The 17,028-nt window shown below is 42.1% G+C and overlaps 1 protein-coding gene across 3 annotated transcripts in view; it reads right to left on the bottom strand.

Annotated features, from left to right (window-relative positions):
• The window catches only part of RPGR (retinitis pigmentosa GTPase regulator), a 74,473-nt gene that overhangs the window by 18,674 nt on the left and 38,771 nt on the right, over positions 1–17,028 (bottom strand). For all 3 annotated transcript variants that reach the window (XM_040530680.1, XM_040530661.1, XM_040530672.1), the window contains 3 exons: positions 16,458–16,623; positions 15,053–15,156; positions 4,774–4,839 (listed from right to left, as the gene is read on the bottom strand). In XM_040530680.1, coding sequence (XP_040386614.1) covers positions 4,774–4,839; positions 15,053–15,156; positions 16,458–16,623 — 336 coding nt within the window. The remainder of the gene's footprint in view (positions 1–4,773; positions 4,840–15,052; positions 15,157–16,457; positions 16,624–17,028) is intronic.

Raw genomic sequence — 17,028 nt, 5'->3', positions numbered from 1 at the left:
AATGTCAGTATCTTACAAAACAACATTAAGAATGTTTCATAATCTCAATATAATGATGCCATTAACATTTTTATTGAGTGATGTTTACTCATTTTGGCTTCTTTCTTCTCCTGTACTCATTTTAAATAAGTTTTAAATAATAATTCTTCCAGAGAATGTCAATACTGAGATCTGTTTACAAAATCTCCTCAGACCATCCATTATCATAGTAATAACTAATAATGCTGAATGACAAGAGTTCATTTCCCTTCTTTTGCTGGTTCAACCACTATTAGCAATAGCACTGTATTTCAAAATCACAAAAATAATTTTTAAGATTTTTTTGTGCATTTTAAGGAAGCTTTAGAAATATTAGCATACTTTGTAATTTACAAAAATAGTTTAGACTTTTACGCCACTTTTGGTACTACTCCATCTAGTTTCTTGGTTTATTACAGTATCTTCTTTCTGGAGATCACTGATGTGACTTTTAGGAAGGGAAAACACAAATCTCCTCCAATGAGAAGAAGCTTAAGTTCTGATCCTGAAAACATACATATATACTTCACACTGCAACAACTACATTCCTCTCCTTGGGAACCTTAAGAGTTAGATGACTAATGTAATTTAGACTTTTGTAGGCAGCTATTTAATCTTTTTCATTTTTTATGTCAAATCACCTAATGTGATAGTCAAAAATTATCACTAAGCAGATGTATTCTGACTATACTGAAATACAGGCCAAATTCTGAGGCTCCTGTTTGTCTTTTTGCAAATAACTGTGCACACAAAAATAAGAAGTCAACCTTAAGGCCTTTGGAAAAGCCCAGGCCACCATTTAATCAGGTTTGCCTTTCCATTTCCCTCCCATCTACTGATCCATACAGATTTGGCAACTTGGCCTTTCTTTAATTTATGTTGAATACTCAAGCAAACATTTTACAAATATATAAACAGAAGAAAAGTAGTGAGAATGAATATGGAAAAATAAAATTTTAAAATGTGTTTCTTTTATGATTTACTGACACTGTTGTTCATATAAGGCACATTAACAAGTAAGCTGCAACTAAAATTCATGTATTACTTCAAAAAAATCTGATTCAAAGGCAAAGATTACACTATTACAATGTGTAATTCATGTTATCAGCATGAAGTTATAATCTGAGGCATACACATCTTCCTTCCTCAGCAACTGTCATATATGATAAAGATGATTGTACAAATGACTTATCTCATAAGAGCTTCCCAAATCTAAACATTTCCTTCAGTCCTTTTCAAGAAATAGGCACTTCAGTATATGTATAATAAAAAGTTTTGGCTACATTTTAAAACCAATCTACCATAGTTCCAGATCTTCCTGAGTAGGCTTAAAATGCATATCCAGTAGTCCATACTACTTTAGAGTTAAATAATGAGGCAGCACATTGTTCCAAAATTGTTCTGAATTATGCAAACCATTTGCTACACGCTGTTTGGACTTCATTTTTTGTTTAGAGCTGTTTGGTACAGCAGAACTTTCTGTCTTCCCTGGTTTCCTGGTTTGTCTTTTCTTTTGTGGAAGCTTATTATTAACAATTTTTATTTTACCTTTTCCTTTTTCTTCATCCTCCCCTTCTTCTTCCTCGTTTTCCTCTTCTTCCTCCTGTCCCTTATCCCCTTCATCTTCTCCTTCCAATTCATCTTCCTCCTCTCCCTCTTCCCCTTCTTCTTCCTCCTCTTCCCCTTCTTCTTCCTCTTCTCCCTCTTCCCCTTCCTCTTCCTCCTTTTCCTCTTTTTCTTCTTCCTCTTCCCCTTCCTCTTCCCCCTTTTCCTCCTCTTTTTCTTCTCCCTCTTCCCCTTCCTCTTCCTCCTCTCTCTCTCCCTCTTCCAGCTCAGCTTCCTCTCCATCTTCCTCCTCAGTTCCCTCTCCCTCCTCAGCTCCCTCTCCCTCTTCTTCCACTCCCTTTTCTGCCTCCTCGTCTTCTCCTTCTCCCTCTTCTTCTTCCCCTTCCTCTTCATTTCCCCCCTCCTCTTCTTCCTTGTTTTCATCTTCTTCTCCCTCCTTCCCTTCTGTTTCTACCTCTGCTTCTTCCCCTGCCTCCTCCTCTTCTCTTTGCTCTTCCATTTCATCCTCCCCATCTTCTTCTTCCTCTTCCACTCCAACATCCCCCACCTCCTTAGGCCTCTTATCTTCCTCTTCTTGTTCTTCTTCATCTCTCTCTTCCTCTTCTCTGCCTGACAACGCTTCTTCTAACTCCCCCTCTTCACCCTCATCTCCTTCATTCTCCCTTTCTTTTTCTTCATTTTCATCTTCTCCTTCCTGTTCTGCCTCTACCTCTTTTTGTTCCTCCCTGTCTCTATCTTCATCTCCTTCCTCACTTTCAACCCGTTCCTCCTTTTCTTTTTCAGTTTGTTTGTCTTTTGCATCCTCCTCCTCCTCCTCAATATCCTGTTTTTCTCCCTCACTTGATATTTCTTCTTCCTCTATCAACCTGCCTTTCTCATCTCCTTGGTCTGTGCTATCTTCTTGATGATTTTCTTCAACCTCTTTTGCATTCTCATTCTCAGTGTCTCTTTCAACCTGTGATTCATCTCTTTCATTTTCTTCCTCATTATCTTTTTCCTCTTTATCTTCATCTCTTTCTGCTGAGACCTCATCTTTATCTTCCTCAACCTCAGTCTCTTCTTCTTCCTCCCCTAGTTCAACTTCACTGTCAACTGTTTCATTCAGTTGATATCCATTTTCTTTTTCACTTTTACCCTTTCCACTCTCTTCACTTTCCTGTTCTTGATTAGATTCCTCATCATTCTCAATTTCTAACTCTCTCTCTTCATTAGATTTAGCTTCTGAGTTTGTCTCTTCTTCATTTAGGCTTTTTATATCAGTGTCTTCTACATATTCTTTCGTGTTGTTTGTAGCTTGCACCTCTTCAATTTCACTGACTTCTTCTTCTAAGTCCAAATCTTTTACATTTTCTACTGTTTTCATTGCCTTCTGGACCTCTCTGCCTTCATAACAGTCCCCTTCTTTTTCCCTACTTTTAAGTATGTATTTTGTAAGGTTGTTACTATTTTCTTCACTTGAAGATGATGACATAGTTACTGCTCTTTGTTTCAAAATCTGATCCTTTTTTTTAAACTCCCTCTCCTTTACATTATTTTCTTTCCCTCTGACACCTATTCTTTCACATTTATTAGATTTTTCAACAGCATTCTTTATTTTGTTTCCACTTTCTACTGCTTCTCGACTTCCTTGATTTTCAACCAGATTGGATTTTTCTGCAATTAAACCAGTCTGGAGCTGATTACTGGATGCAGATGGAAGTACATCTATTTTAAGGGATTGCTTAGATCTAACAACTTTTGACTTTTTATCTGAATAATTTGCTTTTTCAGTCAGAATTTGTTTTTCAGTGGGAAAACTATGGGTTACTTCCTCTCTGGCAATTTCAGGATTTTCTGAATATTCTTTTTCCATTTTCACTAATATACATTTATCCTTTGTTTGTTGAACACCACTTTTCGAGGTACTAACACTTTGTGCATGCTCAGATTTACCTTTCATTCTAATTTTTTTAGCCACGGGCTTCCCTACAAAGGCACTACTTTTTTCTAAATCTGCATATTGTCTTGGTGACTCTGAAAGTGAAGACTGCTTTTGTAAAGAACCAGAGTCTAATTCTGAGCCTTTCTGCATGAAATCTGAATCAATGGTTTTCAGCCCACCCTTACCATCTCTTTTAAGTTTCACATTTTTATTGTTCTTCTATTCCACATGAGAAGCAGAAAATTAAAAAGAAAGAAGGAAAACATTAAGGACAAATGACAGCAAAAGAAAGACTACAGAAACATCTGAACAAGAAAAGAAACAATTCGTGTGATGGGACCAAAAGGTAACATAAAAGGTGGAGTATTTCAAATAAAATTAATTTAGATGTATACATATTAGAAGAATATAACATCCTGTTGATGGCAAATATACTGTTTTTCACTGTCCAAGCACTCAACGTGAATGCAAAACTAACTATTCAGCCACTATCACATCCCATAAGCTAGAGTAACAGCAATTTGTGAGAGAGGTAGTGTGAACAGAAGGAAAGAATAACAGTTCTCATACACCTTTTTCCACCTGTCCCCTTGGGATATCTTCTGATGCAGTCATTGTTATGTTTTTTCTATTAAGTTTGAAAATCTTTTGTCTTTCTGCTTTGAAGTTTACCTTTACTTAACAAATTCTGCAAAATCTTTTTTAAATGTAGAATGAAACGATAATGAAATATACCAAAATGCTGAAACACTGTTATCATTTTAGGAGTAAAGCAGAATAATAATTTCAAGATATTTTAATTTTATAATTAAGACCAGTATTATTGGTCCTTTAAATATATTCAACAATATTTTTTGTTTGTTTGTTTGTTTGTTTGTTGTAAATAAAATCTTTACTTATTTTGTGTCCCCAAAATCAGTTAAACTATTCTGGTATCAACAAAACAGGAGACATGTATGTTACCGGAATAAATTATAAAGTGTTTACGATAGCCTCTTGCTCCTTAGACTGGGAGAGTACTATACACTCTCATTTCAAACTGCTCTGGACATAGGAGTTCTATGTGCCTGCACAAATCCTCCCTGACTTCAGCTAGCTTTTTATAATTTTACCTCTTGAATATTCCTAATATTAGCAAGAGAAGGCCTATAAAATTTGCCTAGCTTTTGTTAAAACTCAGAACAAAACAATGAAGTACATGGATAATACAAGGATTAAAAATCTTTTAAACATGAGTATAAATATACGTATATAATTAGTTACAGTACCTTTTGTTTTTGGATTGGTGATAGTATTAAGGACTGGTCTCTGGAATTCAATTTCATCACATGTGTCTGCAAAGAATGAGATCTCTATTAAAGAATGAATATAACTAGTAAAGAAGGGTTGCATAATGACATCGTATCAACATTTTCAAAAAACTTTTTCATTGGAGAACGTTAGACTGTTTTTCAAGCCTCATGCTTGCCAATTAAATTGCTAGTTAAATGAAAGCTACGGTTTCTGTAAAGGAACTCAAATCTTCACACTATTTCAAAGGAAATATGCAGTATAACATTTTAAAAGGTTTCTGTGTATCCTTACCAGTCTCATTCAGTAAGGAAAATAGGTAAATGATTGTCTAGAGATTAGGTTTCTAAATGTTATATGCACTTAGTCTATTGCTTTTATTTAGCTGATAACTTTTCAGTCAAAAAACACTTTAAAAATCCCTGAGCTAGAGATTAAACTACTGATTTTAAACTTAGTATTCACTGATTTCTCATTGTGTTGTCACTAGATACACATCTAACCAGTAAACACCTTCATACATGTTAAAAATGCTAAAGCACCCCAACAAGTAGAGGAAAATTTGATTAACAGAAACTTATACCTACTTCTATATGCTAACTACATTCTTGCAGACATCAGGAAGGCAGGACCTCTTTGGAGCATTGTCCTGGTTTCAGTTAGGACAGAGTTAATTTGCCTCCTAGTAGCTGGCAGGGTGCTATGTTTTGGATTAGGATGAGAACAGCGCTGATAACATGCTGATGTTTTAATTGTTGTAGAGCAGTGCTTACACCAAGCCAAGGACTTTTCAGCCTCTCTCTGTCCTGCTAGCGAGCAGGCTAGGGATGCAGCAGAAGCTGGGAGGGGACAGACCCAGGACAGCTGACCCAAACTGGCCAAAGGGGTATTCCATACCATCTGACGTCATGCTGAACAATATATAGGGGTGGCTAGCCGGGGTGGAGGGGTGGCCGGCTGCTCGGGGATAGGCTGGGCATCGGTCAACGGGTGGTGAGCAATTGCATTGTGCATCACTTATTTCGTACACATTATTACTATTAATACTATTATTATTATTATTATTGTTGTTATTCTTTTCCCTGTCTTAATAAACTGTCTTTATCTCAACTCACAGGCTTCACTTTCCCGTTTCTCTCCCCCATCCCGGAGAGGGAGGGGGGAGGGTGAGCGAACGGCTGTGTGGTGTTTGACTGCCAGCCGGGCTAAACCACAACAGCCTATTTGGCGCCCAACGTGGGGCTCGAAGGGTTGAGATATCGACAGATTTGACCAGAGTGTGTTAAACTAAAATTGGTATAAGTATTCGACCTGCTTAATAGTTGCTAGTCACAATGTTGATTGCCTTAATCTCAAGTCTGCTGTGCCTGTTTCCCAAATTGAGTTTTATAGCAAGTTACTTTCTGTATGTGCTCCCTGTCGTGCTGTTTACCCTTTCCGGGCCCTGGTTTAAGATTGTTATGGTACTGTGTGGTGTAACGATGGCTTATGAAATGATGAAGTATCTGGTCATGACTCTAACCTGGTATTTGTACTCAGCACTGTCGTCGACTCTATACTTCGGAAACCATATCTCAGAAACTATTAGCAATTACACCTATTGCCTTTTTTCATCAGGGAGTCAGTCTCTGGAGGGGACAGGGGAAGATATTTTTTCCTACCTGTTCACTCTCCCTTCCTCCTTCACCACCCTCTTATCCCCCGAGCTAGTTACGGTAGCTCTCCAAGATGTTGAATATCCTTGGGATACTCAGACCAGCATGTTCTTGTTGTTATGTCTCCTGAATGCGCTTCAGGTTTTGTTTAAGGTTAAACAACTACTTAGGAATCTCATCCGGAGATCTGTCTTGAGGCGGGATATTTGCGAGTGGCAGGGAGTGTGGGAGGATATGGGCAGGTTTCTAGGGCAGTGGGCACCTCCAGTGTTTTGGACATTCACCCCTGAACAACTGCAAAATCCTAAAAAACTGGTAGAATGCTTGAAAAAAAGGTGTCATGACTCTGGCAGTTCCAAAGTGACACAAATCACTGTGGCGTGCTGGGGTCTGGCTTGTGCCTATCGAGCTGCAATTGATGCTACTATCAACCTAGTGACAGACCCTGCGGCCGTTCCAGTCCCGGCTCCTGCAGCCACTCCAGCTCCAGCTCCCGCAGCCGTCCCGGCTCCAGCTCCCGCAGCTGTCCCGGCTCCAGCTCCCGCAGCCGTTCCAGCTCCCGCAGCCGTTCCAGCTCCCGCAGCCGTCCCGGCTCCAGCTCCCGCAGCCGTTCCAGCTCCAGCTCCCGCAGCTGTCCCGGCTCCAGCTCCCGCAGCCGTTCCAGCTCCCGCAGCCGTTCCAGCTCCCGCAGCTGTCCCGGCTCCAGCTCCCGCAGCCGTCCCGGCTCCAGCTCCCGCAGCCGTTCCGGCTCCAGCTCCCGCAGCTGTCCCGCCTCCAGCTCCCGCAGCCATTCCAGCTCCCGCAGCCGTTCCGGCTCCAGCTCCCGCAGCTGTCCCGGCTCCAGCTCCCGCAGCCGTTCCAGCTCCCGCAGCCGTCCCGGCTCCAGCTCCCGCAGCCATTCCGGCTCCAGCTCCCGCAGCCATTCCCACTCCTGTGGCTGGGTCAGAGAAACGAACTGTAGCAGTGCAAGTTGCCCCTGCAGAGGGTACTCCAACCCCTGTGGCAGACCCTGTGGCTGGGTCAGAGAAACGAACTGTAGCAGTGCAAGTTGACCCTGCAGAGGGTACTCCAACCCCTGTGGCAGACCCTGTGGCTGGGTCGGAGAAACGAACTGTAGCAGTGCAAGTTGACCCTGCAGAGGGTACTCCAACCCCTGTGGCAGACCCTGTGGCTGGGTCGGAGAAGCGAGCTGTAGCAGTGCAAGTTGCCCCTGTAGAAAAGGTGAAAAAGTGGTATAGAGACTCAGGTCGTTTAGAACGCAGAAAGTCTTCTGCTAAGTCTGGGTCTGGAGAAGACGAGGCTGGGCCATCAAGTGTGCAGGAGGATGAAGATGAGGATGAGGATGTCAGTAAGTCAACAGTAACTACCCGAACCCTATACCAGCGTGAGCTACGAGATGTGCGAAAAGATTTTGGTCGCTGTATAGGTGAACAGCTTGTCACCTGGCTGCTCCGGTGCTGGGACACTGGAGCCAATGGTGTGAAATTAGAGGGCAGGGAAGCCAAGCGGTTGGGATCCCTTGCTAGAGATGCAAGCATTGACAAAGCAATTGGAGATGGAGCACGATCTCACAGCCTCTGGAGGCGTCTCCTGTTAGCTGTGAAGGGAAGGTATCCCTACAAGGAAGAACTTGTATGTGTACCAGTCAAGTGGACCACCATGGAGAAGGGAATTCAGTACCTGAGGGAATTAGCCGTACGGGAAGTAATTTATAAGGACTTAAACGATGCACAAACATCCACAGATCCAGATGAAGTCCAGTGTACTCGACCCATATGGCGGAAGTTTGTACGGAATGCACCATCAACATGGGCCAGCACATTGGCAATAATAACCTGGAAAAACGGTGAAGATCCCACAGTGGGTGACATGGCTAAACAACTCCGGGAGTACGAAGGAAATCTCTCCTCTTCCCTACAGGCCTGCGTCTCGGCTGTGGAGAAACTCTCTGAAGAGTTCCACCAACTTAAAGAGAATTTATCTTCCCCCCCACCTGAACAAACCAGTGGCCACCAACTAAAAGAGAATACTTTGGAGAAACTTTTTGAAGAGGTCCAGCAACTTAAAGAGAGTGTATTTTCTTCCCCACCTGTACAAACCAGCGTCTCAGCTATTAGGGGTAAACGTGCATCCATGCAAAGAAGACAATATGGTGGGTACACACCCCGCACCACCCTGTGGTTTTACCTACGTGACCATGGAGAGGACATGAGAAAATGGGATGGAAAATCTACTGAGACCCTAGAGGCACGGGTACGTGAGTTGCAAAAGAAAACAATCGGGAGAAAGGGGTTCTCTGAAAAGTTTGCTGCTCCAACTTCTATCAGGCAGTCTTTTAAACACAGAAATGAAGATTCTGACCAGGACTAGAGGGGCCCTGCCTCCAGCCAGGGGGAGGAAAGGGACAACCGAGTTTATTGGACTGTGTGGATTCGATGGCCTGGCACGTCTGACGCACAGAAGTATAAGGCTCTAGTAGACACCGGTGCACAATGTACTCTAATGCCATCCAGCTGTAAAGGGCCAGAGCCCATCTGTATTTATGGCGTGACAGGGGGATCCCAGCAGTTAACTGTATTGGAAGCTGAAGTGAGTCTAACCGGAAATGAGTGGCAAAAGCACCGTATTGTGACTGGCCCGGATGCTCCGTGCATCCTTGGCATAGACTATCTTAGAAGAGGATATTTCAAGGACCCAAAAGGGTTCCGCTGGGCTTTTGGCATAGCTGCCTTAGAGACAGAGGACATTAAACAGTTGTCTACCTTGCCCGGTCTCTCAGAGGACCCTTCTGTTGTGGGGTTGCTGAGGGTTGAAGAACAGCAAGTGCCAATCGCTACCACAACCGTGCACCGGCGGCAATATCGCACCAACCGAGACTCCCTGATTCCCATCCACGAGCTAATTCGTCAACTGGAGAGCCAAGGAGTGATCAGCAAGACCCATTCACCTTTTAATAGTCCCATATGGCCAGTGCGAAAGTCTAATGGTGAGTGGAGACTAACAGTGGACTATCGTGGCCTGAACGAAGTCACGCCACCACTGAGTGCTGCAGTGCCGGACATGCTAGAACTCCAGTACGAACTGGAATCAAAGGCAGCCAAGTGGTATGCCACAATTGATATTGCTAATGCATTTTTCTCCATCCCTCTAGCAGCAGAGTGCAGGCCACAGTTTGCTTTCACTTGGAGGGGAGTCCAATATACTTGGAATCGGCTGCCCCAGGGGTGGAAACATAGCCCTACCATTTGCCATGGTCTGATCCAGTCTGCGCTGGAGCAGGGGGAGGCTCCTGAACACCTGCAGTACATCGATGACATCATTGTGTGGGGTGACACTGCAGAGGAAGTTTTTGAGAAAGGGAAGAAAATAGTCCAAATCCTTCTGAAGGCCGGTTTTGCCATAAAACAAAATAAAGTTAAAGGACCTGCACGAGAGATCCAGTTTTTAGGAATAAAATGGCAAGATGGACGTCGTCAAATTCCAATGGATGTGATCAACAAAATAACAGCTATGTCTCCACCAACTAGCAAGGAGGAAACACAAACTTTCCTAGGTGTCGTGGGGTTTTGGAGAATGCATATTCCAAATTACAGTCTGATTGTAAACCCGCTCTACCAAGTAACTCGTAAGAAGAATGCTTTTGAATGGGGCCCTGAGCAACGACAAGCCTTTGAACAAATTAAACAAGAAATAGTTCATGCAGTAGCCCTTGGGCCAGTCCGAACAGGACCAGATGTAAAGAATGTGCTCTACACCGCAGCCGGGGAGAATGGCCCCACCTGGAGCCTCTGGCAGAAAGAACCTGGGGAAACTCGAGGTCGACCCCTGGGGTTTTGGAGTCGGGGATACCGAGGATCTGAGGCCCGCTATACTCCAACCGAAAAGGAGATATTGGCAGCATATGAAGGAGTTCGATCTGCTTCGGAAGTGGTCGGTACTGAAGCGCAGCTCCTCCTGGCACCCCGACTGCCGGTACTGGGTTGGATGTTCAGAGGAAGGGTCCCCTCTACACATCATGCAACTGATGCTACATGGAGCAAGTGGGTTGCACTGATTACTCAGCGGGCTCGAATAGGAAACCCCAGTCGCCCAGGAATCCTGGAAGTGATTATGGACTGGCCAGAAGGCAAGTACTTTGGGATATCGTCAGAGGAGGAGGTAGTCCGTGCTGAAGAAGCCCCACTGTACAACAAGCTACCAGAAAATGAGAAGAAATATGCCCTGTTCACTGATGGGTCCTGTCGTATTGTGGGAAAGCATCGGAGATGGAAAGCTGCTGTATGGAGTCCTACACGACGAGTTGCAGAAGCTGCTGAGGGAGAAGGTGAATCGAGTCAGTTTGCAGAAGTGAAAGCCGTTCAGCTGGCCTTAGATATTGCTGAACGAGAAAAGTGGCCAGTTCTCTATCTCTATACTGATTCATGGATGGTAGCAAATGCCCTGTGGGGGTGGCTACAACAATGGAAGCAGAACAACTGGGAACGCCGGGGCAAACCCATCTGGGCTGCTGCATTGTGGCAAGATATTGCTGCCCGGGTAGAGAACCTGGTTGTAAAGGTACGCCATGTAGATGCTCATGTGCCCAAGAATCGGGCTACTGAAGAACATCAAAACAACCAGCAGGTGGATCAGGCTGCTAAGATTGAAGTGGCTCAGGTGGACCTGGACTGGCAACATAAAGGTGAATTATTTATAGCCCGATGGGCCCATGACACCTCAGGCCATCAAGGTAGAGATGCAACATACAGATGGGCTCGTGACCGAGGGGTGGACCTGACCATGGACACTATAGCACAGGTTATTCATGATTGTGAAACATGTGCTGCAATTAAACAAGCCAAACGGTCAAAGCCTCTCTGGTATGGAGGACGATGGCTGAAATACAAATATGGAGAGGCCTGGCAGATTGATTACATCACACTCCCCCAAACCCGCAACGGCAAGCGCCACGTACTTACAATGGTGGAAGCAACCACCGGATGGCTGGAAACATATCCTGTGCCCCATGCCACCGCCCGGAACACTATCCTGGGCCTTGAAAAGCAAGTCCTATGGCGACATGGCACCCCAGAAAGAATTGAGTCAGACAATGGGACTCATTTCCGAAACAACCTTATAGACACTTGGGCCAAAGAACATGGTATTGAGTGGGTGTATCACATCCCTTATCATGCACCAGCCTCCGGGAAAGTTGAACGATACAATGGACTGTTAAAGACTACACTGAAAGCAATGGGTGCTGGGACATTCAAAAATTGGGAAACACATCTGGCAAAGGCCACCTGGTTAGTCAATACTAGAGGATCTGCCAACCGAGCTGGACCTGCCCAATCAAACCTGTTACGCACTGTAGAAGGGGATAAAGTTCCTGTAGTGCACGTAAGAAACATGCTGGGTAAGACAGTCTGGGCTACTCCCGCCTCAGGAAAAGGCAAGCCCATTCGTGGGATTGCTTTTGCTCGGGGACCTGGATGCACTTGGTGGGTAATGCAAGAGAATGGGGAGGTCCGGTGTGTACCTCAAGGGGACCTAATACTGGGTGAGAATAGCCCATGAGTTGAATTATAATATGTTAATCATCATATAACACTGTATGTCACCGCTACCATGGTTGCTATATATCATAGATGAAAATGGTGATTAATTAGAAAGTATTGGAAAGAGTGTAACCTGAGCATGACATAAATGGTATGGAATAAGGGGTGGATATCTGTCCTGGTTTCAGTTAGGACAGAGTTAATTTGCCTCCTAGTAGCTGGCAGGGTGCTATGTTTTGGATTAGGATGAGAACAGCGCTGATAACATGCTGATGTTTTAATTGTTGTAGAGCAGTGCTTACACCAAGCCAAGGACTTTTCAGCCTCTCTCTGTCCTGCTAGCGAGCAGGCTAGGGATGCAGCAGAAGCTGGGAGGGGACAGACCCAGGACAGCTGACCCAAACTGGCCAAAGGGGTATTCCATACCATCTGACGTCATGCTGAACAATATATAGGGGTGGCTAGCCGGGGTGGAGGGGTGGCCGGCTGCTCGGGGATAGGCTGGGCATCGGTCAACGGGTGGTGAGCAATTGCATTGTGCATCACTTATTTCGTACACATTATTACTATTAATACTATTATTATTATTATTATTGTTGTTATTCTTTTCCCTGTCTTAATAAACTGTCTTTATCTCAACTCACAGGCTTCACTTTCCCGTTTCTCTCCCCCATCCCGGAGAGGGAGGGGGGAGGGTGAGCGAACGGCTGTGTGGTGTTTGACTGCCAGCCGGGCTAAACCACAACAAGCATACATTTAGTAAAGAAGTTTATTTAATTAAAAAATTAATAAACTCACAGATTCTTATGTTCAGACAATTATTAATATTATGCGGGCTGCAGAGTTTCACTACCTGAAGGTTAGTGCTTTGTTTCTGGTCTCATATATATAAGCATATTGCATCAACTGGCTCTTCCTCTTTAAAACAGTTGCCAAATTAATTATTTCTCTAGTGAAGGAAAGGGATCAGGTAATTTGCCTTTTCAGGTCATCTGGTTCTTGGCTGAAAGGACAGTGAGTTGCTCCTCTGAAGATCAGAGGAGGCAAGAGAAATGACTAGACAGCACCATCTTCCACCGTAACTGTTAATTTTCCAGCTACCAACACTCTAGGGGACAATCAGACTTCTTCAGAAAAAGGACTCCTGAGAAAATGCTGGATCTTCCAGTTGAGCCCAGGAAAAAAACAAAGCAACCTTGTAGTGAGAAACTGTAATCTGAGTAAGTTTTATTTTAAATTTACAACTGCTGTTTCAATTATGACATTACCAGTACGTTAAAACCTGAAGAAGAGGTGCTATTTGATTATACAGGGAATGCACACAGCTTTTGAGAAGTGTGAGAAGCACAAAGCACAACACCATCATGGCATATGACCATTGTAATACTATTGCACAGCCAGGCTGAGAAAAAATCTGTATGATTATTCAACTCATCTATTTTACACTCACTCCTTCATTTACTTCTTACAAAGAGAGATAGTGATAAGCAGCTTATATGTCTATATTGGAGACTACGAAGACTGAAAACTACATGCCTTCTCTTACTGCCCACAAGCACATTTTAGATCCGCTTCCCACCCAGTGTGAAGTTGTGGCTACAAATAGAACACTTTACTACCTTAGCATCCCAGCCTTCAGCTTAACATCCAGTTTGATTCCACAGCCTTGAAAGAACATGTTCAAAGAAACACTATAGCAGAAGTTTTCATTGGAATCTGATGTCTCAGCAAGAAAAACATAAAAGGCAAGGCAATGAAGAATACTACTAGGTGGGCAAGAATAGTGAGATTCTTGCCATCCTTTCCTATATATTATAAATGAGTAGAAAATACTCTCTGCAGCTGTTAGCTAACTGCTTATGCTTTAACCACCATATTCTTTTTCAAGATAATGGGCATGGATAGTTCTGGTTTCTGACTTTCAGAACTTACATCATCAACATGCCATTAAAGGCTTTTCCTGCTCAAACACTTGTCAACAAAATATACATTCCCACAGTTTAGAAAAATTTAAACATCTATGTTGTAACAGCTTACTTTCATTTAAATTCATGGAGATCAATTGGTTTTGTTTTTTTATTTTGACAAGTTTACCTGACTTTTTCAAATTTACTGTTTCTTTCTTATGTTTTGAAACTGACTCATAAGGGATACAAAAATTAAAAGGGGAAAGAAGTCTAGCATATAAAGTCTAGCATATAAAGTGTGCAATGTTATGTCTCAGTAAATTAAAGCCATGTTGTCCATCACATGTGAAAACAATTTTTTCTTGTAAACGAAGTTTTCGAAGTCTTAAGTTTATACGGTATGCACAGATTGTTAAATTACTAAGTACTTGTTAAGTACAAACGACTAATCATTCCTGTAAAATGTGCAATCCCCCCAGTACAACTGACAAGATATCTTGAGCTGAGTCCACAGTGATTTGCACATTTGTTTACATTCCATTGAAGTAAAACAAAAACTCTCGTTCTGCTGCACTGGGTTAAGGCTGGGATATGCCCTACCTGCTGAGAGAAGAAAATGTTTTGGGAAGATGCACAAGTGATAAGGTGAACAGTTTTTAAATAAGAAAAACATGTGGGAACATGCTTGAGGATCACCAAATAATCAAACTGTCTCCATTTTGGTCTTCCCTTTAATATGACCCACATATACTAAAAAAGCTCGTTGAGGAACAGAGAGATCTGTTTCTCTTCCTGCAGTTCTCTCTCTGGAAAATCATCAAGAGGAAGAAGTTCAGAGATAAGAGATCACTATGGGGTATCCAATGCTCTTCTCCTTTTCTTTCTGATATCCAGAGCTAAAGTGTTGGGAGGGGTTGTGGTTATGCTTCAGTGTCATAATACAACATCACTTGGAAAATGAAAATAAATATTTTCATTGCATAATGATGACATTAAATGCATGCTCATTTAATAGTATGTCATTACTTCTTCACGTCACATACAAAGTTCTGGGCTACACAAAAGTTCTGTACTAGAACTTGAAACATGACTTATCGGCGTTGTTGTCCCCCTGCACAAAAGCAATCAACTCACAGATAGTTTAGTGGAATATATTACCATATTTAGGATGTCAGTTGTATCTCCAAGGTTTCTGTCTTTATTTTCATTATCTGAATCTTCTGCAGAGCCGTCACTAGGTTCATCTTTTTGATGATTCTTTTCTTCAAGGTAAACAAATATCATTTGAGTAAGTGATATATATCAAGCAGTACAGCCTACTCTTGTAAAAGAGAGACTACCGATATTTTACTGACATTGGGCTGAAGTTCTGAGATTCCTCATCCTCCCAACCTAAGACACAGCAGAAAAACTTCCACCTCATTTTGATCAGTATTAACATTAATGGTAGCTCAAAGATCTAGCCTCAGTGCACTGCCAATCTCTGGCCATTTTTACAGGCTTTCAAAGGGTAAACATTACGTGGGACAAACCTTTCTTTTTGGATAATCTTTCAATAATAGTGTAGCAATTAGAGTAAATTATCTGCAGTCATATTATCTACATTGCACATTACCTGTGTAGAGGATGGAGAGTGAGTTTAGTAACTCCAACACAGCATAATGAAAATGTTCCTACATTTTCAGGTTCATTAGGTGTATGACTAGTTTCTTATGGCACAAAACCCTAGGTTTTAGACCTCAAAAGACTCTAAATGCACTTCAAATTTCACTGCAATGCTTTCCTGGAACCACTATGGACATGCTAGCAACTCTACTAATAATCGTATTATTCTAGCCGAGTTAATTACTGTCAAATTGGATTTGACTGTCCGATCAATCTGAACTAACTTTTACATGAAACACTGCATTCTGCACTTTTCAGCATTCCTTCTTCCAGGAAATCACACACCCCGAGGAACTCAGATAATTCCAGTACGGCTCTAGAGAACCTGTGCACAAGTCCAGCACAGTATCAATCGCTGTTATCCAGGTTTTGGCATTAGCTAGGATATTCCAAATCCTTATTATCTTAGACAACGGAAAGTGAACAGTACTTTTCATTTCCAATGGAGGAAGAGAGCTCCTGTATGAATTAGTATACCTCTTTTCTTAACCAAGGTGTCCGTTAAACCTTCCTGAGTCTTTAAGATGTTTCCTAATCACTTTTTCTCTGTAATTCTTTTTCATCATGACAACAGAGAAAGTGGTTACTGATCTTTTTATAAAGTTGTATTTCTATAAGCTTGTATTTCTATAAGCACAGGAACCACAATCTGAGTATTGTTTTTCTTTCACTCATCCCTTCTCTAAATCTTTATGCACATTTTCCAAACATGAACCAAGTTTGAGGCCATTTCTTGTACATATTTCTCAATTTCTGTGTCTGTATTCTGCCAAACACTCATTAGTTAAGGCTGAACTGGAGCCTTCTTTTGTGTTCAACCTGAGCGTTCATTTATGAATGATGAAGAACAAACTACGTAATTCTCAGAAAAGAGTAGCAAAATGTGGTGACAATTCACCTTTTTCATGGTGTCTCTCCTCCACAGGCACAGCTTTAGGATGACTTGTTGCAGAAAAACAGAGTGGGCTGGTGTTGCTAGACACATGCAATGAAGATTTTAAGCAGTGTTCTCCCAGTGGAGGCAGAGTTCGTACCATTCGAATCAACTGTTCTGGTGACCTTTCCTTTAGAAGATTAAAAAAACATATATTGAGAAAATCCTGAAGATAAGGGTACAAAAATTAAACATAAGTAACCTCCCATACATAAGAATGGTGTTTTCCTTCATTTGATGATACAGCGTTGTAACTTTGTTATACAAGTATAAACTTGATTTCTTGAACATATTGATTATTTGTAGTCCTAAAAATTGGAGAGCTGTACAATGGGACATTTTAGATGGTTTCTACACAATAATCTCAAGTAGTCTTAAAATATAGACAAAGAAGAAAAAGAAATTTGATTTTTATTTAAAATAAAAATACTTGTTTCTCAATTGCATTGAGGTATACGATCCCCAGCATCACTACAATTTTACAAAATAAAGGAAAATTATTCTTTTGTGTTTTTGTGGTGGAGCTAGATTTCAG

The sequence above is a fragment of the Cygnus olor genome, chromosome 1, assembly GCF_009769625.2.
Source record: "Cygnus olor isolate bCygOlo1 chromosome 1, bCygOlo1.pri.v2, whole genome shotgun sequence".
Classification (NCBI taxonomy): Eukaryota; Metazoa; Chordata; class Aves; order Anseriformes; family Anatidae; genus Cygnus; species Cygnus olor.
This window is presented reverse-complemented; position numbering and strand designations above follow the sequence as displayed.